The sequence below is a fragment of the Antedon mediterranea genome, chromosome 8 (genome assembly GCF_964355755.1).
Source record: "Antedon mediterranea chromosome 8, ecAntMedi1.1, whole genome shotgun sequence".
NCBI classification, from domain to species: domain Eukaryota; kingdom Metazoa; phylum Echinodermata; class Crinoidea; order Comatulida; family Antedonidae; genus Antedon; species Antedon mediterranea.
In genome coordinates, this window is record NC_092677.1 from 28,056,455 (window position 1) to 28,083,110 (window position 26,656).

A 26,656-nucleotide genomic window follows, 5' to 3' on the forward strand; every position below is an offset into this window, starting at 1 on the left:
TACAGTACTCTTTTTTATGATTCTCATACTAGTGCCACTCCCAAAAGCATCATACTATATTGTGTGTTGTAGGACATTTACAGTACTCTTTTTCATGATTCTCATACTAGTGCCACTCCCAAAAGCATCATACTGTATTGTGTGTTGTAGGACATTTACAGTACTCTTTTTTATGATTCTCATACTAGTGCCACTCCCAACAGCATCATACTGTATTGTGTGTTGTAGGACATTTACAGTACTCTTTTTTATGATTCTCATACTAGTGCCACTCCCAACAGCATCATACTGTATTGTGTGTTGTAGGACATTTACAGTACTCTTTTTTATGATTCTCATACTAGTGCCACTCCCAACAGCATCATACTGTATTGTGTGTTGTAGGACATTTACAGTACTCTTTTTTATGATTCTCATACTAGTGCCACTCCCAACAGCATCATACTGTATTGTGTGTTGTAGGACATTTACAGTACTCTTTTTTATGATTCTCATACTAGTGCCACTCCCAAAAGCATCATACTGTATTGTGTGTTGTAGGACATTTACAGTACTCTTTTTTATGATTCTCATACTAGTGCCACTCCCAAAAGCATCATACTGTATTGTGTGTTGTAGGACATTTACAGTACTCTTTTTCATGATTCTCATACTAGTGCCACTCCCAACAGCATCATACTGTATTGTGTGTTGTAGGACATTTACAGTACTCTTTTTTATGATTCTCATACTAGTGTCACTCCCAACAGCATCATACTGTATTGTGTGTTGTAGGACATTTACAGTACTCTTTTTCATGATTCTCATACTAGTGCCACTCCCAACAGCATCATACTGTATTGTGTGTTGTAGGACATTTACAGTACTCTTTTTTATGATTCTCATACTAGTGCCACTCCCAACAGCATCATACTGTATTGTGTGTTGTAGGACATTTACAGTACTCTTTTTTATGATTCTCATACTAGTGCCACTCCCAACAGCATCATACTGTATTGTGTGTTGTAGGACATTTACAGTACTCTTTTTTATGATTCTCATACTAGTGCCACTCCCAACAGCATCATACTGTATTGTGTGTTGTAGGACATTTACAGTACTCTTTTTTATTATTCTCATACTAGTGCCACTCCCAACAGCATCATACTGTATTGTGTGTTGTAGGACATTTACAGTACTCTTTTTTATGATTCTCATACTAGTGCCACTCCCAACAGCATCATACTGTATTGTGTGTTGTAGGACATTTACAGTACTCTTTTTTATGATTCTCATACTAGTGCCACTCCCAACAGCATCATACTGTATTGTGTGTTGTAGGACATTTACAGTACTCTTTTTTATGATTCTCATACTAGTGCCACTCCCAACAGCATCATACTGTATTGTGTGTTGTAGGACATTTACAGTACTCTTTTTTATGATTCTCATACTAGTGCCACTCCCAACAGCATCATACTGTACATACAGTAAAATGTGTACAGTAATAATGCCCTGTACTGAGATAATCAAAGGATTTATCAGATTAGTTGCTCTATCTACTTCTACAATAATATAACTACATAACAGGTTATTTTTACTAAAAATGAGAAAAAAAAATGTTTAGATTCCATATGCTGTGTAGACAATATGTTGGAACATTATTCATAACATTAATGTGAACTGCACTTTTCCGTTCCAGAATGTTGGGTTTTATAGTTCACGGATTCCTTTAATATTATTAATACTGTCTGTATTTTGAAAAAATAAAAAAAAATAAAGAAAAGTAGAAATATATTTCAAGTGATTTCTCTAGACATGCCAATTCATGCAAAAATAAAACTGCATTGTATATGAAAATGCCGCAACACCTTTAATATCGTCAATTTATTCAGAGAGTTCGATAAAGATCAATAACTCCTTTAACACTTGATCAAATTCATTGAAATAATTCATCAGCTTGTTAAAATTTGAAAATTTAAAATGAGAACATAAACTACATTTGCAGAGAATGTTAATAAATTATGCAGAAAGGGGAAACATACATTCCAATTGGGAACATGGCCGAGACAGTTCATTTGTATCACATTCTGAGGTTGAGAAGACAAAGCATTAAGGGAGTGTCACAGATAGGTAGAATATTTGAGGAAATTCTCATCAAATGACACAGGGATTTTCCCAAAGGGTGATAAACATGACCTAAGGGAATTTCCTAGGAAAATAAACAAGACCTGGGATTTTCCCATAGGGTGATAAACAAGACCCAGGGAGTTTCCTAGAGGGTAGAGTAATCGGAAACTTGAGATTAAAAATTTTCTTTAAAAGGTAATTACAAGAACTTCTGACCCACGAGTGTTCATTACATGGTATGTACATACGTCACGTCCCTAGGAATTGATATACTGGCGGTAGACTATTCATGATATTACAAGGTCAGAAGCCCCAAAGTGACTTTGTCAATCTGTGCAGAACTAATGTTATATGTTTGGGTTAGATTTAGTTAGAATCTAAACCTCAATGTCCATATAAAAATGAAATTATCAAAAGTATACAATATAATATATTATATTATCTAATTCACTAGGTTTTGCCAATTTTCTGCTAAGATATTGTCAAGAGATTGATCAATACACTTTTATTGGACAGCTCATTGGACAGCACACAATATCATTATTTCAATGAGAAACAAATTTACTAAACTCCTCCTACATTTTGCAGTTTGGTAGTCATTTCCTGACCTACAAACTTGTCTTTTTGTCAGCATATTGGGATGTTATTGTTTTGAATACAACAGGGTTTGTTTTTGTAAGACTGGAACAGCCAGCACCAAACTGTGTGTTGAACTATTCAACTTAGTTTGTCAATTTTAAGTATCTGTACAGTCTTTCTTCCAGAAAACTTAGCAATAAAATTGATCAAATTTAATACCACCATGGAACCAGTGGCGTAGTGGCTAAACCCACGTGACCCAGAGCATGAGAAGCTTACTGTACAGTAATGCAGCTACTGTATCCAGCGATTGAGGGATTTTTTAGGTTGCTATAACCAGGGGCATTTTCCCCTTGTGTTACACCACTGCATGGACCAGAATTACTGTAGATGAGTCTACCTACTGTACAGACTACCTACAGCTGTATTGTGCTGGGCGGTGCAGAAAAAAATGAGAGGGTATTACAGTAAGAGAGCCTCTGGATTCACCCTAGTAACTAACTACTATTACTAAGTACTTTGAATCTTGAAATAATAAACTTTATAGTAATTTTATATGTTCAACCTCTGGATAAACTCTGGTACCTAATGCCTCAGGCTACTCTATTATACACCTGAAATGTACAATTGTTGTACAATACCTATTTTTGGGCAAATAACAATGTCACCAACCTTAAATCGCTATAATGGGTTCTCCTTTGCACTATAATAGTACAGCATATTTACTCTACAATTTAAAAGCGTATACTGTACTAATTACAGTACAGTACATCCTCTATGATTGCATTGTAACTTGTAAGGCAATTGTTCTCCTTTTTTTTCAGATCATTGATATGTCCACAGAGGAAAGAAATATTTCTTTGCTAGGGTACTGTCTAAACTTTTAAAAATTAAATTGGTTGGAGCAAATGCTTGCAAATGCAATATCTCATTTGTCATTGTAGGAACATTATGCTGATGAGTACTATTTCTATACTTACTTTTTTTTAACATCAAATTAAAATATTCTACAAATTAAATATCCTGGTGAAATATATAACATGTTTAATGTATTGCAATAACAAACCCTGATCATCAAATATGAATGTGGTGAAATAAATAAAAATAATGTCTTCATTAAAACATACATTTTAAACTGTAAATTATTACTTGAGTTTATGTTAATAATCTTCTCTATCATCCCTCAGGTGACAAAAGAGCTTTTAGTAGCAGTGTGTACAAGTACTGTAGGTGGATGAACAAAGAGATTTCATTACTGTATATGGTTTACATTAGAGTCTATAAACAGTACAGAGGTAAAGCTATCTAACATCACAAAGGATAATAAATTACACGCTGCTGCAACATAAATTATGTAAATATTATCGGTTTATTGATATTTAAAAAAATTAAATATTTAAACAAGAAATCTCTAGAAAGAATGTGACTTTTTTTATTTAGTTAGAATTTTTAATAGTTATTGATTATTTTATTTATCTTTTTACAAATTGTCCTCTTACAGTATTATAATTTCAGTTAATGGATATTCTGTTCTGCTGATATATATGTGTATAGTACATTTGTTTTAAACTCACACTCTAGGCATTACTACACTAAACACACTTTGATATTAGGTCTACAGTTTACAGTACCATTAGGAATTGATCGAGTTTTATGAAACATAAAATTCTAATATTATTTTATTGGTGATAAACATGACAGCTGGCTAAAATGACATAATACTGGAATATCAAATAAGAAATTTACCTGTCAAAAATATTACTACATTATCATAGCAAAATGCAATAGGTAATTATGTTGAGAAGTATAGCACATTTCAGTGTACAGTGAAGACTATTCCAACAAGACCATGGAAAACATTTAGTGATTTCACCACAATCATTGAACATTATAATTATCACAAATGGAACATGGTATCAACTATCAGTATTATTAATCAATGATTTGAGTAATTTCTAACTAGGCCTACTGTAGATGTTGAACCAACATTATTATGAGTCTCCTTGAAAAAAAAATTATAATCTATATTTAAATCTGTAAATTTATATAAAAATACAATTCAAAACAAAGATTCACTGTACTATTCACATCTCCAGAATATAAAAAATAAAATGGGCAGTCGCATGCATTGTTGAATTTCAATACATCAAAGTTTAGATTGTTGAATAGATACCAAAGAATTAGACAATACAAACGCTTTAAAAAGTACAATATTGTATCAAAAGAAAGAGAACATCACTGGAGTACAACCAGCCTCTCAAAAATATTAAGAAATAATAGTATAACTTTGTTAAAATAAAAAATATGATCTAAACTTGAGTGATTTTGTACAGTAATGCATTAATCATATTGTTCTAAAAAGAACAAATTCCGACAAACAACAACAGCAGTTTCTCATAATCCTGATAAATGTACTGGAACCGAGCAAGTTTGGTGGAAACACAGATCAGCAATGAGATTCTGTGCAAAATTTAACATGAATATTTTGAAGCCCGACATGGAAGTCTTAAGACGCTTGACGCCAATTTGATTTGAAGAGCGTATCCTAAATTTTAGTGACAACTTATACTACTGTATACAGTACAGTTAGTTGAATAATAATTATTATTGAGGATAATATTATTAATAAATTGTCTTACGAAAATTTCTGTCATAAAAAAACTCAATAACCTACCGTTTTGTAGAATACTTATCCAATTCCATAGGTAGTTAAATTAAATTAATAAACTAATAATTATTAAGAAGTTCTTAATCTTTTATATTTTTATTAATGTTATCCAGAATAAAATTTATGGTACAGTAAAATATGAAAAATGTTACTAAAATTATTTAAAAAATCAAATAGATAACGTTACGAAAATACAATAATTCTGGAGTAATTCCATTATTTATACATGGATAGGCTAAATCAGGATATTATGGCTTATGACATCACAAATTATGAATGCTAATCAATAAACATAACTTCCAAAATCCCACCTGGTGTACAGTACTAAAAAAAGACAGAAGAACATCGATTGAAAATATACAATACAACTACTGAAACTAATATTAGTAATGGTTTAAGCAGCTTTGTTCTTATTGTAATAATTAAGAGTATAGTAGAATGGGAAACAGGTTCAAAGTTACCACCAAAAGTGACTGCAACTACAACCTTAAGCTCTGTCTACACTATCAAACTAGTTTGACAACAAAAGTGTGATGTGTCCATTTTCCACATATTACTGTAATGGTAGTGATATGACATCATAATATAATTTTTGTCACATAAAGTTTGTCCAGACAGAGCTTTAGAACCAAACAAAAACATCTCCATACACTGGATTGAATTTTGGTAAAAATTATCTTTTATGACAGAAACCATCAACACATCATCAAAATACAGTATCTTGAGAAATTTTCATTTCATGTTTTTTTTTCTGACATAAATAAAGCATCACCAAAAAAAAAAAAAACAGTACAGATGTGCAAGGTAAATGCACTTAATGAATATACCAGCAGCATTCGTATTATTTAAGTACAGTGTTTCCGATCTTAACCATAAGCTGTTATTATATATTTATATTCAAACAGCAGGGAATCGGTCTGCAACAGTAATTATTCATAAAACAGAAGGTCACATACAGTGCTACTACTTTAATATATTCTGAAGCGATCAAACTTAATCACCACACAAAGTCTTCTCTGTAATACACTGTACAGTAGTAGGCTACAGAAATGGTATTATTATTGATGATACATTATAATATTGTACTGTACTGTCTACTACTGTATACAATACTGTACAGTACATTTACAGTTTAAATACTGTATACTGTACACAGAGATATAGAATCTTTCATTGCCTTTTCAATGCAAAAAAAACAAATAATACTGTAGTTCATTAATTTATTTGTAAATTTAATATACTGTAAATATCAACTTCATAAAAAATAAAACAAACTGGTGAAAATATTATTTTTTTGTTTCAATTTGTTGTTTTTCATGAATTATGTAGGTTTACAAGTTTATATAGACGTCTGTGGTTTACTACCAGTATATTAATTATGTAAGATTGTAAACTTGATAGCATGTGGTATAATTAAGTCCATACTCAAAGTCCAGACATTGAAAACTAAGCAAAAACCTGTAACAATTTAAAGCCAGCTGGATAACAAAATACACTAATAGTAATAATCATGAAAAAACTGCCTAGTGGTGTAAAATAGCAAACCGCAAAAGTAATTTATACATAAAAAATGCTGTCTAACATTATACACATGTACTGTACTTGGTTGCATGCTAAAACCAACTGCTGGGTACGATACAGATACTGTAATTATAATGTTGCTTCATTGTTTATTTCTTATTCATAATTCCTTGTGAATACCTCTTCTATGAAAATTAAAATGACACTGAAAGGTAGTTCAATTGTATCATTAAAAGTAACGAGTTTTATTTTGTTTAAACTCAAGGCAATATGTAAGTCTGAAACAAATTTTAAAACATACAGTAATAACTAATACATTCTACACTGGTGAGTATTATTAACTGTTATGTTTTCTGACAGTGTTCAAATGAATTCAGAAAAGATATTATACGAATAATACACGAGTAATGCTTTATTTGCTATGAAAGGCAGATTCATTAAGATATTCTCCCAAGGGAATTGAATCTCTGTACAAAACAGATCTTCAATTTGATGAAATTTGTATGCATAATTTACCCAAGGAAAATGGAGTTAATATACAGTACTCTGTCTTTCAAGTCAAGTAGTAAATTATTATTTTTTAATAAACAACTGTATTTATGTGTGAGTAAGGTTTACATAAATATAGTTTGTAGTTGACAAAATGATGTTCATAAATTTAATGCAATGAATTTCAATGCGGAACAGATGCTTTGTATTGAATGTTGATGGAGGAAATTTGAATATTATCAAGGTAATATTTAAGAAGTGGAAACTAACGATCACTAGGAATTTGTAATAAAAGTCATCTCTATCCATTAAAAATCACTTTGTTGCTATGATATTAATGGAATTCATTTCCCTTTTATATCGACGTTTTAGAAAATTAACTAAATAAAGAAAACGAAATGCTGTTTTATTTTAAATTTGACAAGGTTTAATATTTTGTAATAAAGATCTTCCTGCCAGTGACTGTAAGATTGACATAAAGTCAATTATTTTAAGATCAGAACTTACCAAGCCAATAAAGTATTAGTAAGTACAGTAAAAACATGTTTTTAGAGAAAAGTCTGTCTACTGTATAAACACAGAGTCAACACCTCCAATACAGGAGTTCTCTGGTAATTCTAATGTGTTTGTTATTGGATGGTAACAAACAGAATTTGGGACATTTTGGATCTCATGAAAACTCTGGTTTTAGGAAACTTTATGGTTTTTAGAGTGGCATTTGGAAAGTCGATTGTACAAGGATTATTTGGTTAACCACAAACACACAGTTTTACTACCTGTTCAAGTGCAAATCCTTAACATAACATGCAAGATTTTGTAAATGTTTCGGATTAAATGCATAGGCCTAATTCACACTTTTCAACAAACTATCAATATCTAGAAATCATAGACACACAAGAATTTGGTGGAAAAGTTTGAGCGTGAATGATAAAGCATTGTATTCACTTCCTGCAGAGTTTAATGAAGTGTGAATGTACCATTGTGATGTGCTGTATAACTAGAAGCAACAAAGGGTTTCACAGGTTGAATTTAGCAGGTCATGATAACAAGCATTAACAACCGATTGTTATACTATACAGTACCAGTTATACCATGGACTGAGCAATGGTTATACTAATAGGTCCATGGTTATACTATACTAGAATACATTTTACTGTGTTTAAGAATCATTAAAAGGGTCATGATATGGGCAAAATTCATGGGAAAGATATTCCTTACAAGTACACATCTTCTCTCTACCCCAAGCACCCCTTTAAAGTACTGTACTGTATGTTTAATTTGATCTCTACTCTTAAGTTTGTCCAGACAAATGATTTGACCAACTTTTGCCTTTAAGGAAGGTAGACAAATGTTAGTACTGTACATTCATTATTGACTTTACTGTAATTTTTAAATAAGATTTTTTAATTAAATCATCCTATAAGTTTTACTATAACATCGCAATACCATGAAAGGCCCAGTAGTCAATGGTAAGGACATGCATGGATATCAAGCAGAAGGTTCCGATCTCACAGATTTCCTCATCTCTTAAAATTAATTAACTAATATATTTCAGTATATCATCAGGGGGGTTTAGAATTTCTTGTACAATAAGCCTGTAAATAGTAACAACATACCTCTAGCGTTAGTTGCAGAATCTGCAATCTTCTGGAATGATTCAAGCCAAGCTGACATGGCTATAATGGTCGCTCTACAAAAAACAAACAAACAGTTTATAATCAAACCTAAAATCAATATCAATTTTGTTAGCTACTGTATACTTATTTTTTCAAAGATTAGTTTTTTCAATCTCATGAAATAGCAAAACAGTTTTTATTATAGTTTTGAGGTTTTCTTGTGATGTTCTAAACCACTGGGCTATGAAAATCTGTCAGTAAAACAATTTGCAGTAAGTCAAGTCAAGTCAAGTCAAGTCAAGTATCATTTATTATCATTTGTTTTAGGAAAAACATAGAAATTCTGTTTGCTCTGTTGGCGGAGCACAATATCCAACGGACACAACACGAACTCAAAAACAAAAACATTACAAAAAAAAGTGTCTACATCATATTTAAGGCTCTAATAGATCCTGGAAAGAAACTATTTGTAAATCGTGCCTTATTGGCCTTAATAGAACGAAATCGCCGACCGCTGCGCATCAACTGGAACATACTAGAGGCCGGATGAAATTGATCATCTTTGATAGCCACTGCCTTTTTCAGAAGACGATCCGAAAATATGTTCTCCAAAGGCAGTTGTGCAGATCCAATTATACGCGATGCGGTCTTGACTATTCTATTTAGGTCACGCTTTTCATTTTCGGTAGCGCTACCGAACCATACCGTTAAAGAATACGTTATTACACTCTCTATAACTGACCTATAGAAGGACGACATTATTTCAGAGTTTATACCAAATGATTTAAGTCTACGTAGGAAGTAGATTCTTCTTTGGGCCTTTCTAATAATGTTACGTGTGTTAATATGCCACTTCAGATCATTTGAAATATAAATACCCAAGAATTTAAATTCTTCTACAAACTCAACTGATATACCATTAATAAATATTGGATATTTGACATTAAGTGATTTACGGAAGTCTACAACCATTTCTTTAGTCTTAGATACATTCAAGAACAGATTGTTTTCGTTACACCAGTCTACAACTCGTTTAACTTGGTTGCGATAATTAGACTCATCACTGTCATCATTGATTAGACCTACAATGGTAGTATCATCCGCAAATTTAGCGATATGACAGTTACTGTAGTAGGTAACACAGTCATAGGTAAGTTGTAATGGTCAAGGTGGATTAAGAATAAAACCAATGACATACAACCATTTCTATTTTATCTCTAAAATCAAAGGTGATCAACTAATTAGGTTACTGTAAAAAGCATTGTATGTCAAGTTTGGTTAATAGTGTTAAACTTGTTCCAGTTGAGATAGTGTGAGTGCTTGAGTTGAGAACAGAAAGTTTGTGTCAAAATCCATTGACCTTCACTTAGGTCAAGTCTAATGGTCATCCTACCTTTTGTTGTCAAGTTAAAATTCTGATTACAAGAAGAATGTAAATAATTTGACTATTGTTCAGAAGATTTGTTAAAAAATTGCTCACAAATAGTTTCCAATGAAAAGATATTACTACAGTATATCTTATGTACCTTGCCAATGAAAAGTTCACCATAATTAGCATGTACTGTACAGTATTTGCATCATGTGTAAAATAAGTACAGACTCTGCACTTTTTTCCATTAAATGTTGTAGTTGTTTGACTGCGCCATAGTTTGTGAGGCGAGTGCCATCATTCCAAAGGTGAAGCGCCTCAAACAAATAAACATGGATTGGGTGCAATAAAAAGAAAAAAAAAATGTTTTCGTTTTACAAATTGTATTATAAATGTCTTACTTATATTGTGTGTGTAACTTAGCAGTTTTGCTGATAAAATCCTCCCATAACGGCGTACCATTCTATAGAAGAAAAAAGTAGGTAAATGTTATTGATGTGCTGTACACAGTTTACTGTAATTAAATTAATAAGTAGGCACTTAATATCTTGGTTTTTTCCTCTGCAAAAAAAAATACAAATTAAAAAAGTTATATTTTTAATATAAATTTATTATAAATTAAAATCTTGTCCAATAATTTCTGTAAAAGTAGACATCATACACGCTGTGATTGTTTCTCATGATCTAGGCTACTACAGACAGTTAATAGTAGTAGGCGTATATTTATAGAAGACTGTATCGACATTGTATGTATCGTACGGTAGAGCACTAGTGGCACTACTGCAGAGCAGTGCTAGAGTAGGCCTAACTAAAATTAGCTAGGTAGGTACTAAACTGTAGGCCCATTCAATTCATATTTTTTATTAGATTTTTTTTTTATTTGGCATAGCCTAGGCCTAGGACCTAGCCTAGGCCTAGGCTATAGGCCTACCAATTAATTTACACAATCATTATCATTTAATATATTAATTTTAATATTTAATAAGTTTAAACTACACTACCTTCATATCATTTATAATGGCTTGAAATAAGCCACCTAAAGCACTGCAATCTCTTTCAATTGTAGCCTCCATTGTTTTATAATTATCAGTAGGCCTAGAGTTTATAAACACAGGTTAGTTTAGACGGTATAGACTGCCTTCAGCAGCCGAGCGTGCGAAGAGTCTCCGCTGCTGTGTGCGGCAGGCCGAAATGAAAACACAAAGTTATCTCGTATAAAACCGTTCAAAAACAAAGTATAAAACGGCGTTCATAACCCTATAATATATCCAAAATTAATGTCATCGTAAATATATAATCCACAAAAACAACCAATGTAGTAATGTCCAAAAGTAAATGATATAATTCACACCTTCCTCTCTACAACAACATTAGTCGTCTGCTAGCTTCGCGCGGACACACAAAAAGTGTTCACATTGTATTTTTACAATTTCAATTCAGTCTTTGTATTTTAGCACCCTGCAGAAAATAGTCACGTGGGAAAATACTCTGTTTTCATTGGAGAGAATCAACTTTTCAGACAGTTAGTGAACCTTATCACTGAACTTCAGTACAGTGAATATTGTTTTATTATTATTCTTGAATATAATATTAGATAATTCCGAATCCAGATAACCTGTTAGATACTGTAATGAATTTGAAAAATGCTTTTTGTAACTTCGATATTTTATGTTTCATCCAGAGTGTTATTCTTAGTGTTGTAACTTTCAACTGTGTTGTTTGGTACAATTATAGTCTTGAGTGCTAATGAAAAAGAAACTTGACCGTACTATGAAAACTGCTAGTAAAATAATAGGAAGGAATGTCAATGTTATTGACGCAGTTTACAGGCGCGATGTTATTAGCCAAGTTAAGAAAATAATGGAAGATAACTCACACCCATTGAATGATAAATATGTTGTTAATAAATCAGGTAGAATTCGTCCTTTAATGTGCAATACCACTCGATGTAGGAAATCATTTGTCCACAACTCTATTCATGTTTCCAACACTACATTCCAAAGATAGTTTGTTTACTTGTTTACTACTGTAATAGTTTTAATGTATTGTATTGATATTCTTAATGTTTTATATATTGTATGTGTTTTTAAGCATCCAGGAAAACCAATTTCATGTTTGCCTTGTTGTGTTCATGACAATAAAGATTTATCTTATCTTATCTTATATACAAAAGCATGTTCTAAGACTTTTTGTTATTTTGGTAACTCGAATTTTTGTATTTTTGTATAAATTTCTCAAAATAGTCTGGGTTCCACACGGAGTTTTGTCTTAATATTAGTAAAAAGATAAATATTTTGGCAAATATGGCGTTTCAGACAAAAATCGAAATAAAAACAAATAAATAAAAAAAAAGACAGACTTGGGGCAAGTCTATTCTCAAAAGAAAGCCTAGCAAAATACAAAATACTGAGAAAATCTTTAATTTAAAATTGAGGGCGGCAAACATAAAATTTACGCGATCGAAAGGATGCAGAAAGCCACAGAAGAAAAAAATGCGAGAGCAGAAACCTACAAAAGATAATACAGTCAGTACAGCTAGTACTTTAATATCTCAAAACAGCCTTTTTTATAAAATTCTTAGTCTTAGCATGTTATACATGAACAAAATACAGCATAAATTGTCATAATTTTATCAAAATATATTTTTAATTTAACTATTGAAATTATTTACTATTTATATTAATAAAGTATTTACAATACTTGTAATGCGTTTGATAACATAAACTAAAAACAGTTTAAAAGGGCATACTTTTTTAATTACTAATTCATTATTTTATATGAATATGTATTGTATATATAATTCACTATAAAGCTCAAGTCAATCAAACTGTATGCGACAAAACAAATGTGTGTCCATTTATGGACATGATGATGTCATATCACTACCATATTTGGGTATATTACTATTATGGGTCCTGATGGGGTTCTACTGATAAAAAATAAAGAGACAATGCAGTGCAATACTAAATGTTTGTTTAGATTTTTATATATGAACTTTGTCAAGATTCTTTCCCCTAGAGTGCTTAGCATTACTGTGTTTTTATATAAGAACTTTGTCAAGATTCTTTCCCCTAGAGTGCTTAGCATTACTGTGTTTTTATATATGAACTTTGTCAAGATTCTTTCCCCTAGAGTGCTTAGCATTACTGTGTTTTTATATACGAACTTTGTCAAGATTCTTTCCCCTAGAGTGCTTAGCATTACTGTGTTTTTATATAAGAACTTTGTCAAGATTCTTTCCCCTAGAGTGCTTAGCATTACTGTGTTTTTATATATGAACTTTGTCAAGATTCTTTCCCCTAGAGTGCTTAGCATTACTGTGTTTTTATATATGAACTTTGTCAAGATTCTTTCCCCTAGAGTGCTTAGCATTACTGTGTTTTTATATATGAACTTTGTCAAGATTCTTTCCCCTAGAGTGCTTAGCATTACTGTGTTTTTCACGAAGGTTTTTGAAATGTTGAAATAGTTCAACAAAATCAATTGATTTTCTGGAGTCCTCTTCTTTCTTCCCAATTCCTTGTTTAAGATTTCTAGAAAAAAGAGAAAAAACAGGAATCTTTAATAAATATTGCTTGTTGAGGTCCTCTAACACAATCCTTCTTAACATGTAATTATTCATGCATTTAAAAGCAAGAGAAAAATAATGTTAAAAACAATGTTAGAGTGCTATAGCAATGTCTGTTTTATGAAACTTTGAATTAACAGAGAGGCAGTTCCAGGATTTTAAACGATACAAACATTTAATTTGATTAGTCAAATGTAGTTCAGAATTTCATTTTACTCTTAAAAAGGATGGTGGTTGAGGGGTTGTCCCATGTCCTAACCTCCTGGATCCACTCCTGATTAGAAAATATCGTAAAACAAACTAACTTAGTTTTAGGTAAAGACTCCCTGCTTGGTATACAATCTAGACGATGCCTTAGCACACTGAATGCTGTGCTCTGTGGAAGCAGCATCAACAAAGCATACAAACTCTTCACCAAATACTGGTTATTTTCACCATCTAATAGCTGTAGTCGAAGATCTGCAATTAAAAGTAAAAATAGGATTTTATAACCTAAACCAGATTACAGGAATTCCACAAATATCAGCCCAATCAAATCTGTGGATTTTTTTTGTGGTTGGGTTTTGTTTGGGGGCTGGTTCAAAATTAGTTATTTTACTCAAGTTATAGCAAAGTATTTACCAAAGCCTTGTCTAAGTTATATCAAAGGATTTACCAAAGCCTTGTCTAAGTTATATCAAAGGATTTACCAAAGCCTTGTCTAAGTTATATCAAAGGATTTACCAAAGCCTTGTCTAAGTTATATCAAAGGATTTACCAAAGCCTTGTCTAAGTTATATCAAAGGATTTACCAAAGCCTTGTCTAAGTTATATCAAAGGATTTACCAAAGCCTTGTCTAAGTTATATCAAAGGATTTACCAAAGCCTTGTCTAAGTTATATCAAAGGATTTACCAAAGCCTTGTCTAAGTTATATCAAAGGATTTACCAAAGCCTTGTCTAAGTTATATCAAAGGATTTACCAAAGCCTTGTCTAAGTTATATCAAAGGATTTACCAAAGCCTTGTCTAAGTTATATCAAAGGATTTACCAAAGCCTTGTCTAAGTTATATCAAAGGATTTACCAAAGCCTTGTCTAAGTTATATCAAAGGATTTACCAAAGCCTTGTCTAAGTTATATCAAAGGATTTACCAAAGCCTTGTCTAAGTTATATCAAAGGATTTACCAAAGCCTTGTCTAAGTTATATCAAAGGATTTACCAAAGCCTTGTCTAAGTTATATCAAAGGATTTACCAAAGCCTTGTCTAAGTTATATCAAAGGATTTACCAAAGCCTTGTCTAAGTTATATCAAAGGATTTACCAAAGCCTTGTCTAGATTTATTCAAAGTTGGAGATGAGATTATACTTAAGCATGGGATTATACTTAAGCATGGGATTATACTTGGTTATATAGTTTTTTTAAACTCATGGTTTTCTATACATTGTTCCTTTGGTCATATAACTCTAAAGCTCTGTCTACACTATCAAACTAGTTTGATGTGCCCAAATATGGTAGTGATATGACATCATCATTTCTATATATGGGCACATCACATTTTTGTGTCACATAAAGTTTGATAGTGTAGACAGAGCTTTATTCTTTTCAGTTTGTTTCCACTTACATGTAAATATAGGAGACTCTAACAATTGAATCAGCTTATCAATTTCAGTTAAGAAGTCTACGGTCACTTCAAGTTCACCACTGTTGACATGGTTAAGTAAACAGTACATAGAAATGTAAATTAATGATTAACCTGAAGTCTTTGAAAGTTTAGATAAAAGATAGAGAGTAACTGATTGATGATAGTAAAAGGGTTGAACATCAGGATAACTATGAATCACTAGGCTGAGTATAAGTATGGAAATTACATCTCCTGTTCCTATGGTTTTAAGAGAAGCGAATCATTTTCTTCAAACTCGATTGGAGAGGATTCTCCATTAATATAATTGCCTTTTTCGCATATAAAAAGAGAACTAATTATTTTGCTGTTACTACCACTTAAATTTAATTATAGGTATTATTTTCTATTATTGTACTTGGGCCAGTGGTCTACATACTATTGAATAAATGGATGAATGAATGAATGAATGAATGAAGACATGAATTTCGTGTGTTAAAGGATACAAGTAAAAGATGATATCAGAAGCGTGTTTATAGTTCTGAGTCAGGAAACATAGAGACACTGTAGCCACCGGATTATGACACCAGGTTTTGTACAAACAGCTGAACAGTGAACAGATTTCCTTAAATGAAAACAAAATACATACATAGATGTAGATAGATATATTATTAATAATACTGTCAATTTATTGAAACAGTGCTCATACAGTATTCATGGAGCTGGCCTATGTTTTGTTAAATACAACGCAAAAGATAGAACACTAAGTTAAGTTTAATGAATTTTAGGCCCTGGACCTTTCTGTTTCCTAATACAGTATTAGAACACAAGATTCTAAAGCTCTGTCTACACATCAAACTTTATGTGACAAAACAATGTGATGTGCTCATATATAGACATGATGATGTCATATATGGACATGATGATGTCATATCACAACCATTATTAGGCATATCACCACCATACTTGGCTATAATATCACACTTTTTTGTCAAACTAGTTTGATAGTGTAGACAAAGATTTAAATACTGTATATCAAACAAAACAATCAAAACCATTCATGTGTTGTTTTGGTCATATAAACTTAAGTAACATACAAACCTTTGTCTTAAGTTCTTTCAACTGGTTTCTGAGTCCAAATAACTCAGTTGATGTCAGCAATATTGTGTTCAATGTTTGCACCATTTTCGTAGCAAATTTTAAATCTTCTTTCTCCAACAAAATTTCAGACAATGATCTAAAAACATCTTCCAATTTCAATAATAAACATAATTGCCTGAAAAAAAAAAATGTGATTTACAGTTTATTTTATTAATTGAAATCATTATAATGATGGTGCATAATGGCATGTCAAAATACAGTATCTACATAATACACAATGAGTTGGGTGTGGTGGGGGCGGGGGCACGCTCTACACTGCATTTCTACCAGGGGCATTTCAAACTTTGTTATGAGCTGTTTTATAGCGGTAAGCAACAGTTAAGTCCATATGTTAAGTTTCTCTTACCTTATTATAAAAAAACCTCTATCCTCCAACAGTTGTGAATCTTTACAGAAGAGATCTAGCAGGCTGATCATAAACTTAGTGAAGTAGATGTTAGTACCTGGTATAGGCTTTGGTTGGAACCCTACCTCAGATTGAGGACCATTAGATGATGATACTACCTCAGACAACACTTCTAAGTCAAGCAGTACTACCTATATGATAAATAAACAATAAGCTTTCTGTTTATTTTATTTGTATCTCCATTGAGATAAAGCCACCCACACCCACAGCATTGTCATTTTTTCAGTGCTTTGTTTACACTATCAAACTTTTTGTGACAAAAAAATGACATTATCATGTCCATATATGGACATGATGATGTCATATCACAACCATATTTGAGTATATCACTACCATATCTGGTATAAAACTAGTTTGATAGTGTAGACAGAGCTTAATATGTCCACTAACCTCATCTGATACATCTGACAATGTTTCTAACAAAACAGGGAATATTTGCTCTACATGCTGAAATATCTATCAAAGAAATAAAAAAAAAACAGTTTGACAAATTCATTGTTAACATAAAAATGCTTATAAAAGGAAAACCCCATTTTAAATTACATTAAATAAACGAAAATCAGTTTTATAACTACAAATTCTCAGGTTTGATTTTACCTTTCTTGGAGTTTTCAAATGAAGATGATAGATCCATCTAAGTACAGCAATCTTAGTCTGCATGAGTGACTGTTGGTGTAAGTGTTTTAGTAATACCTCTACAACTGGTGCAATTTCAAGCTTTATTTTCGGTGGTAGCGAACTGTACAAGAGAAAACAGGACTGCTATCAATAAAGTTTTCTAAAATCGTATAGAAATATTTAATTTGCATGAGAGAGAAATTAAAATAAGCGATAATTTAACATTTGCTGCAGGTACCGGTAGGAAATGTACTCGTTAATCAGTTTCTATAAAATGGTAAGCTAACTACAAGTATAGTAAGTGGAAGAAACCAACAAAATAAAAACATTTTTTCGAAAATTAAGAACAGAATGGGAAATATCTATGGCCACTCCTCTACAATACAATACCTATATGTTGACATTTTAATCCCATGATATAGCATAGTCTTTGGTGAAGACAGCCTCACATTGCCATACAGTAGTACAGAACAACCAATACTGTACCTTGAAACTTTAATGGAATTTGTATGAAGTGAGCCCTCTACTTGCTTTTCTTCTTTCTTACTTTCATCATCATCCTTATCATCTTCAGTTGTCACTAACCGCATCAGGTTCTGGTTCACTGCCTTTGCTACTTCTTTGACATGTGCAATCATAGAAGTTAAGGATATTCAAGTCTCAAATAGTCAATAGTGTATACTTAAGTTTTACTTTCTAGAAATCAAAACGGTACTGGGTATGATCAACTAGCGTTCTTATCCTCAACTAGAAGTACTGAGATGTAGTAGTCTATTTGTATGGCGACTATAGAATGTTAGATTATGAGTGCCATGAGGAAAGTCATGAATAAAAAGTTAAAAGTACTACTGTTATCAGTTTATCCAGAATAGAAAAACAGCATGTACAGTATGTAACGTGGGTGGTTAGCACCTTAGTAGAGTTTCCAACAATACATTATATAATGTGTTGAAAAACATGTATTGTATTGTACATGTAATGTATTTATCCAATGAAATAAATTTGATTGATTGAGTTCGCTGTTAGAGTTCCGGTCTAGCATGTGTGATGTGTTTGTATTGTAAAATGATTTGAATTGAATTGAATTGATTGACATAGTAGCAAAGGATATTATCACGTCCATATATTGCAAGACAGGGTAGGACAGCCGTAAGCAAACTTGAAGCAAAAAACAACATTGACCGTCCAGCTAAATTGACAAACTCTCGAAGCCAGGTTATGGCGGTCAATTGAATTAACTCAACTGTAAAAGAAATGTGTTTCTGTGATAACAAAAAGTAGTAGTATTAGCGGCTAAGGGAACACCAATACAAAGTACTGTATTAACAATAATAATAATATTGCACTTAAATATGGATTTCCCATTAATTGGTATTTACTAAGATAGGAGAAATTTTTCTCAGCCTGTGTGATTAGTGAATACACAGAATTGTTTTTTATTATAAGGCATGACAATATCACTAACCATTGATTCTTCAGGTCACAGGTAACATGGCAATAATATGAATATTCATGATTTGTGACCTGACCTAACAACTGACCTGTTGATTGGCTGTGGAATGTGAGTATGTTGACCATGGAAGGGAAATCAACATCACTTGGAGATGCTTTGATTTCTTGAAGGAAAATATCAAGTTGAGATTCACACCTGAAATGCAGATAAAAACAATTAGGGTAACGGAATATACCATTCTTCGACGGGGATGTGATATAGGCTAATGTTGGTTTATCCAGGTAAGCTAGGAATGACTAATTCTTTTCATTCTTTTCTTGTACAAAAATAAATGTTACTGTATATACTGTAATTACATCTTTCTAATTTCTTTATTTTCGTCTCCAAGCATCAGCAACATTCCGTCAAGTATTTCTTGTAGAAACTGTAGCATATTAATGTCTGGTACAGAGTCTAATGTAGTAACCTAGGAAACAAACACAATGATGTTAAAAAAACAATTTTTGATGCTAAGCAGCTATAGAATATACTTTAAAAAAGTAACTTACCCAAGATATCAAGAACTGTCTGGTATAAGAGTTAGTAGCGTGGATTCTGTCTCTCAAATTTGGAATAAAGTTAACGACGTCAAATGAATTACTTTCCGTGACTATGTCCTAAAAATGTAGCAAACAAATATGGATAATTATGGATTTTATAAATAATTTTTAATTCTATTTGAGAACAAAAATTTTGAAAAAAAACTTAAATAATACCTTCATTAGTCTATCCAACAATTCTGAGCCATTTTTTACATCTAAATCTGGATCTGAGGCCAACTGAAAATACACATAAATGTATGGTTAAGAATAACCATTAACACTTAAATATTAGCCAGTGATTTCAACAGTTAAGACATAATTGCTCTATTTTTCAAAAGTAAAAGTACATTCATTCATTCATCTTTTTATTTAGGAATAATACCACAATCACATAATATATCCATAGCAAAAAAAAACAAACAAACTTTAATCCGTAAGAAATCATTGTACAGATGACAAACAAAAGAGTTGAGGTTGTACAGAATAACAGAATAATTGAATTGAATATATATAATGAAAGAAGGTATTCTAATATGCATTCTTGAAACATTAAGAAAATATGAAAATAAACTTTGAAAACAACTTACATTAACCAACTCACAAAATACACTGTTAAAATGTTGCAAGACACAGCCTCTAGCGACCTTTACTATGTTGTACAATGCTTCGCATGCATAGTATCTATTCTTCTTGTCTTGATCAGACAGACAAGATAACGCTGGTTTGATCAACTGAGGTAAAAACAACGCAATATCCTGTAAAATAAAAATACTCAAATTTAACAACTGGAATCAATTCTCTTATATGTTTTGTATATAGTTAGTTAACTTCAATATATTATGCAAAAATATCCCAGGAAATATATGGTATATGACATACATATTAAGAACAAATGAAGATAAAAAACATACCTTTCCAAGACCAATAGCTGTAGCAGCCAGTCCTATTAGCCCTCCCTTTCTGGAATTAGGGTTTGAAGAGAGGGCAAAATCTCTACTCAAAACATTTACTAATTTCATTATTTGTTCCGTTTCTCCGGTTTGTGCTAATTCTTTAACAAGTCTTTAAAATAAATGAAATGAAATATGTCAATTCTTGTATGTCTGCGGATGACACCATGTCCCTCCTTATTATTAAGGATTATTATTATATCCATATACAGTATATAACATTAACGAAAATAGGAGGCCTAGGCCTAACTAAAAATATAAAATAATGTGGATTAACTTGACTTTTTAACTTGCATTCAACGATTATTTACATTAACAGAACAAGATTCAGTGAAGTCAGTGAAATAATTATTAGTTATCAATTGTATATGTTCATAATCAAAAAAATCCAAATTCTTGAACATGATTGGCTCTAGGCTAGCTATACTGCACCAAACACCAGTTTCCTGCATGCGCCGGCCGGTCACAGGTGCCACTCCTCCCTCTGTTTACAATAATTTTCTAATTTTGAAATTCGTTAGGCCTAGCTTACCTTTCTATTTCAAGTGCAGCCGCTTTCCTTTTTTCGTAAATTTTGTCATTTAATGCTCGAGCACATGATGGAGTTAAAGGTGTTTGATCCCATGTCTTCTCTGCCATTTTACTGAATTGGTTTATTAGTAAAGTAATGGCTAAAATAATGAGCAATATTTTCCATCACTCACATGATTGTATTTTGATTACGGGAGCCCACCGCCCGGAACCAAAAAGTATGGTGGCCGTAAAGAAACATGCGTGGTCGTACTTAACGAGGCGTTAGCCAATCGCGTAACATTAGATAATTATATACAAATTCATTTTGTAGTAAATCTAGTTTCGTATGTTTAAAATGTTGTTGATTGATTTTTGTTATTTCCTATCAATTATTGATGGGCTTTGTCTAATTTTTCATTTTTTTGGGATACCCTTTTTTATGTCTATAAGTTTTGAAAAACAGCGGAATGTGTCCTAACCATAGGTACTAAACATCAACTTATTAGGCATAAATGAATATAAAATAACAACTACAATATTGACTACATTTGTCAAGGTAGACAGAAGACATTATATTCCATATACATTTATTTGAAACAAACAATTGCATACCTCGCTGGATCGCACTTGTTGCATACCTCGCTGGCTCGCACTTTTAACACTCATACATGTAATATGATTAATATTATTAATGTTTAATTATCAATGCAGAATTTATCTAGGCCTAAATGTGATTAATGTGGTGGTTTAAAAGTGGTTTAGTATATTTCTATTAAGGAGTCTTCAGTACGTGCTTATGTTACAGCTTAGTTGAATATTGGCAAGTACGGTTTAGTTCGACCAATTGTCATGAGTCAACTCGCTTGCGTTGCACGTATGTCGTCCTTGCGCCATGCGCGATGGGCCGGAGTAAAGCTTTAAGATAACATATTTTGGATCAGAATTACTGTTCCCGGCCGGGCGGATTGTGAACATAAGTTCGGCATGTGTTGTTGGCCTCTCCTCCACTATCTCTGGGCATTGATGACTCATCTGGAAGTCTTTGTGAAAGTTTATCACGAATCTGAAATAAATACAAAAAAATGTTACGAGATGGATACAGTCTCATTTGAGGCATTGGGAGTGAATTTGGAAGAGTCGTGAATTACGAATTGACAGGTCAGGATTGAACCCTGAACGCTTCACTAAGTAGGCCTAGAGCTGGCAATCATTTCATAGACAAACGATGCATTTTCAAGATTTTGAATATAAATGAGTATCAGTGGAGTAAATAATGTTCATGTTACGCAAACTCCAATTAGATTGTCTTAATTTACCACATATGGGTACTTACATCTTCCACTCCTTTAAATACTCTTAAAATGTTTTCACCAAGTAACTTTTTGATTTGACCATCAGTCCAACCTCTGCTAAGGAGTTCGACAATTAAATTAGGAAATTTGGACACATCCTCTAGTCCTTCAGGCACTCTGCAAGTCAAACAACCATATTAATTGACAAGGAAAAAACAATATGATAGTACACGGACTTATGGCAAAATTCTTATGTACGACTTACGTATCCGCGCCATCAAAATCTGACCCCAGGCCTACGCAATCTTCACCACATACATTTTTTATATGGTCTAAGTTATCTACAAATCAATAACCAAAATGTTATTCAGATATACCATCAGTTAATACTTTATACTATGATGATGTGTTAAGCTCTGTCTACAATATTATCTAAACCTTTGTCTACACGTACTATCAAACTTAGTTTGACAACAAAAGTTTGATGTGCCCAAATATAGTAGTGATATGCCCAAATATGGTAGAGACATCATCATGTCCACCACATGTGTTTGTCACATAAAGTTTGATAGTGTAGAGAGCTGAGCTTAAGAGTAGGGCTACAGCCTCGAAGTTCTTAACAGGAAACACAAACGTACCAGCAATTTGAGTCAGATTTGCATACGAGTCGTTCGTACCGGCAATCAAACTTGGAGGACAGTTTATATATTTTGTGTAAAAACCCACCATAACAACACCTTTCTTATCTTTCTGTAAAGTGGGAGAATCTTAGTTAATTTAATAATAGTAGGCTCTTGGTAATAAGATTTATTACGGAGCTTTTGATGCGATGCGATGCCATGATGGAAGCTTGTTTTTTTTCAGATTTCATTCCACCTATATTCAAAAACGTATGCCTGGATCAGCACTTGACGAAATGTCAAACGTTTAGGCGTTTTGTTGACACAACGTGCAAATCTAAACTGATTGTGTGTGTCTATTCTAACAATATTACCCATTATTCTTACCACAATTGCAAGGACTTCGTCGTTCACGTTACGATAGTGATTACACAAACTAAAAGCCGATGTATGGCTAAACATTACAGGTGCCTCACTCAGTTCTAGAACTTGTTTCATGACGTCGACAGACACGTGACTAAGATCGATTATCATACCCAGACGATTCATTTCTTTAATAATGTCCTGTCCAAAAAAAAATACAAATATGAATCAAATTCTCTCAAATAATCGTCGTGCTTTGCCATGCAAATTATTTTTCTTTTTGTTTAAAAATCGAACTCTCAACTACTGTGACGTACCAGTAACGCAAGCACGAAAAGCCGCAACGCAAGCAAGTTGATGACAGTACAGATAATAATTGCTTGTGATTTGTGATAGTGATAGTAATCACTATCACAAATCACCTGTAATGTTTAGCCATACATCGGCTTTTAGTTTGTGTAATCACTATCACAAATCACAATTGCGTTGCGCATGCGTCCTTGAGTTGCGTTCTAGTGAGAATCAAGTTAAACAACTTAAAGACATACTCTTCCAAAATTTGTGAGACCATTGAATTCTCTCTCACTTTTTGGTAATTTGTCCATCAACCAGTTATCTGACCTGTATATGATAAAAGATAACCATTACTATATGCTTTATACATACCTAATATATATATTATAATTAATAATTATATTTCAAAGAAATAATCAGGTGACGTCAGTGCCACTAAAACTCCTCCAACATTTAAATCTTTCTCTCCTATCATTTCATGATAGAGTTTCGTTTGGGGGAGGGTGTCTAAAGGGCCTTAAATCTATTTTTTTTTCTCTATCTAAAAAACAATTCCTTAAAAACTATTTTATAAGAAAATATTTTCACTGTTTATTTGTTACCTACCACGGTGTGTTACAGTTATGTGTTAACGTGATGTATCTTGTTCCTAGGGCGTAAAGCGCCCTCAATACTGCCATATGACTGTCCATACTGTGACCACCTTCTATCCCAATCAGACCTCCAATTTTTCCACGTTTAAACGCATCCCTGATGCCTAAAACAAACGTGTATTTGTTTTTTTGATCTACATATTTTAAACTTTATATTTAGAAATAAGAATAAGATTGTTGTTGAACAGTATAGGCTCCTGATACAAAGTGATAGCTAAGTATGTGGCTATTATACCCATAAGTAAGCACATTATTGATATAAAATCATCTGCAATGTGTTTTTATTGTTTTCTTGTTTTTCAATATTGTGTGAATAACTTATCTGAACTTTGCCGAATTGTATCGTCGCCAAGAAACAGTGGATTTTAGTAATCATTGTTACTATCTTATCGATCATAATTACTACTACTGTAAATGATTAGGATGTTTTTCTAATACACTTGTACAAACAAATACCGACATGCATTGCAAAAACAACACAAAGTTTCTAAAAGTATAAACCTTGCAATGTTTTTTGCCTACCTTCAGAAGAGTCGACGAACTCAAATGCGTCATATTTGTCACACATTCGTTTAATCACGTCAATTTGGTCAATGGTGTGACGCAACGTGTCCTTATACTGTGAACTGCATGAGGTGTAGACCGACCAGAACTTTAAAACAAAACAAACATAAATTGAAATAAAAACATTGCCTTTTTCATAACATGTTTCATGATTTTAACTTTTTTTACTACAAAAATTGTTGCATACAAATGTTTCAATCACCGTAGCCTACGAGTCTAAATAAAAGACGCTAAAGCGTGGTTCCCACTAGCGACGCCACACAAGGACGTAACGCAACGCAAGTGAATTGACCAATCACAAGCGATGGCTTATTCGCTTGTGATTGCTAACTGTCTATAACTTCGCTTGTCATTGGTTAAAACGCTTGCGTTGCGTTTACGTCCTTGCGTTACGTTCTAGTGGGAACCAAGCTTTAGGTTTCACTAGCAACGCAAGGACGTCACGCAACGCAGGCAATTTAACCAATCATAATACTAGCAACGGACAGTCCGTGCTGTGATTTGTGATTGGGTAAATTTGGTTGCGCGTACGTCGTTGCGTACGTCCTGTGAGAAACGATTTAGGTGTTTCATTGTGTCCTTGTGAGAGAACCACGCACCGTCGTTGGTTCCCACTTGTTATTACGCAATACAGCACGTTGCGTCACTGCGTTGCGTTGCGTTACGTTGCGTAAATTACGAACCTGAGCGCCAACTTTACCAGCTCTTAGTCTAGGGATGTCCGTGTGTGATACTGCAAACTTTCCTTTCAGGTTATTGTTCAAATTACTTGTATCATTCTCCAGCTGGTTATTTACTCGGTATTTTAGATGCCAGGGTAAGTCATTGTGTCTGGGAAAATTAAATGAAAATAAAGTAGGTCTCATGCCGTCTTTAAATCAGTATATTCATTTTGCAATAAATAATACTGTAATCTAATGATAGCCTTTTTATATTGAAACTTTTAATTTGAATCAGACACAATATTATTAGCAACGTTATTGAAATAATAATTCAAATGTTACAGCGGGTGTACCGGGATACTGCTGTTACTGCAATTATATTTATATTTGATTCTTGTGAAGGAGTGTATATTTGCTACATAGGACAAGAGGACGTGGTTTATGCAAGATTTGTTTTCTGTTTTTCTCATGGATGCGATTTATAGCGTTTGAGACTTTGCTCATCAAATAAACACTTTAGACCTTTGGACTCGAAGAGAACTCATCATATATGCAAATACAATATTTACTGTACAAAATGTACAAGTCTATAGGCCTATTAGGCCTATGCCTATATCATTTTTGTATGACAATCACATTGATTGTTATTTTTTTTTTAAATACAGTGTTTGCAATTGCTAAGATAACATGTTTCACACTCACCCATCGACAAGCGGTGTTTCTGTCATCAAGTCTTGGGCGTGTTTTAACGGACTAGTGCTTTCCCGATTATTACGAGACACGGGAATGGCGATCGCCACGGCAACAATAGTTACGATGACAACGCTAGCGACTACGATCATTAATATCCTCTTTCTATCATCCATATTTGCCATCCTGTCGTCGTTTAGCCGCGTTCGGGGGCCGCGTTACACATAAACTAAGGGCCTAATTCTATTATGAATAAAGTCATTTGATTGGCTCATTTATCACACATGACATGCATCGACAAAAATGATTTATCAAAAT

At 32.7% G+C, this 26,656-nt stretch overlaps 3 protein-coding genes across 4 annotated transcripts in view; all 3 read right to left on the minus strand.

Moving 5' to 3' along the window:
* The window catches only part of LOC140057513 (protein MTSS 1-like), a 53,419-nt gene extending 41,682 nt beyond the window's left edge, over positions 1 to 11,737 (minus strand). The window contains exons 1-3 of the mRNA XM_072103208.1: positions 11,353 to 11,737; positions 10,753 to 10,814; positions 8,983 to 9,056 (exon numbers count right to left, since the gene is read on the minus strand). Of these exons, the coding sequence (XP_071959309.1) occupies positions 8,983 to 9,056; positions 10,753 to 10,814; positions 11,353 to 11,424 (208 nt within the window). The 5' untranslated portion in view covers positions 11,425 to 11,737. The remainder of the gene's footprint in view (positions 1 to 8,982; positions 9,057 to 10,752; positions 10,815 to 11,352) is intronic.
* A 1,326-nt stretch (positions 11,738 to 13,063) lies between these two features.
* Positions 13,064 to 21,437, minus strand: LOC140056161 (protein VAC14 homolog). The gene is made up of 17 exons (XM_072101447.1): positions 21,220 to 21,437; positions 20,649 to 20,799; positions 20,325 to 20,492; positions 19,912 to 19,974; positions 19,705 to 19,812; positions 19,513 to 19,622; positions 19,245 to 19,351; positions 18,813 to 18,946; positions 18,190 to 18,329; positions 17,683 to 17,824; positions 17,476 to 17,541; positions 17,026 to 17,216; positions 16,620 to 16,794; positions 16,025 to 16,143; positions 15,522 to 15,601; positions 14,225 to 14,378; positions 13,064 to 13,884 (listed from the first exon to the last, which is right to left on the minus strand). The coding sequence occupies exons 1-17, from the start codon at positions 21,324 to 21,326 to the stop codon at positions 13,734 to 13,736; spliced, it is 2,166 nt and encodes a 721-aa protein (XP_071957548.1). The 5' UTR covers positions 21,327 to 21,437; the 3' UTR covers positions 13,064 to 13,733.
* Positions 21,438 to 21,787: 350 nt separating this feature from the next.
* Positions 21,788 to 26,505, minus strand: LOC140056535 (dipeptidase 1-like). Of its 2 annotated transcripts, XM_072101933.1 has the most exons (10): positions 26,351 to 26,505; positions 25,670 to 25,817; positions 24,945 to 25,074; positions 24,376 to 24,526; positions 24,024 to 24,096; positions 23,500 to 23,676; positions 23,131 to 23,242; positions 22,758 to 22,833; positions 22,534 to 22,669; positions 21,788 to 22,263 (listed from the first exon to the last, which is right to left on the minus strand). In XM_072101933.1, the coding sequence occupies exons 1-10, from the start codon at positions 26,488 to 26,490 to the stop codon at positions 22,144 to 22,146; spliced, it is 1,263 nt and encodes a 420-aa protein (XP_071958034.1). In that variant the 5' UTR covers positions 26,491 to 26,505; the 3' UTR covers positions 21,788 to 22,143. The 2 variants fall into 2 exon arrangements, with proteins under 2 accessions (XP_071958034.1, XP_071958035.1); XM_072101934.1 differs by lacking the exons at positions 22,534 to 22,669; positions 22,758 to 22,833 and having other exon boundaries at positions 21,788 to 22,249; positions 23,191 to 23,242.
* Positions 26,506 to 26,656: the final 151 nt, after the last annotated feature.

What these genes read in the sequence shown, in the direction of transcription:
- LOC140056161 (XM_072101447.1), bottom strand. Translation starts at nt 21,326, where the DNA reads ATGGCAGAGAAGACATGGGATCAAACACCTTTAACTCCATCATGTGCT. An exon ending in AATTCCATTAAAGTTTCAAG is followed by an intron (nt 17,825 to 18,189) that starts GTACAGTATTGG and finishes TCTCTTGTACAG; the next exon opens with TTCGCTACCACCGAAAATAA. An exon ending in TCTGATATCATCTTTTACTT is followed by an intron (nt 15,602 to 16,024) that starts GTATCCTTTAAC and finishes CCATGTCAACAG; the next exon opens with TGGTGAACTTGAAGTGACCG.
- LOC140056535 (XM_072101933.1), bottom strand. Translation starts at nt 26,490, where the DNA reads ATGATCGTAGTCGCTAGCGTTGTCATCGTAACTATTGTTGCCGTGGCG. An exon ending in CATAACTGTAACACACCGTG is followed by an intron (nt 24,097 to 24,375) that starts GTAGGTAACAAA and finishes TATCATATACAG; the next exon opens with GTCAGATAACTGGTTGATGG. An exon ending in AAATCTGACTCAAATTGCTG is followed by an intron (nt 22,834 to 23,130) that starts GTACGTTTGTGT and finishes ATTGATTTGTAG; the next exon opens with ATAACTTAGACCATATAAAA.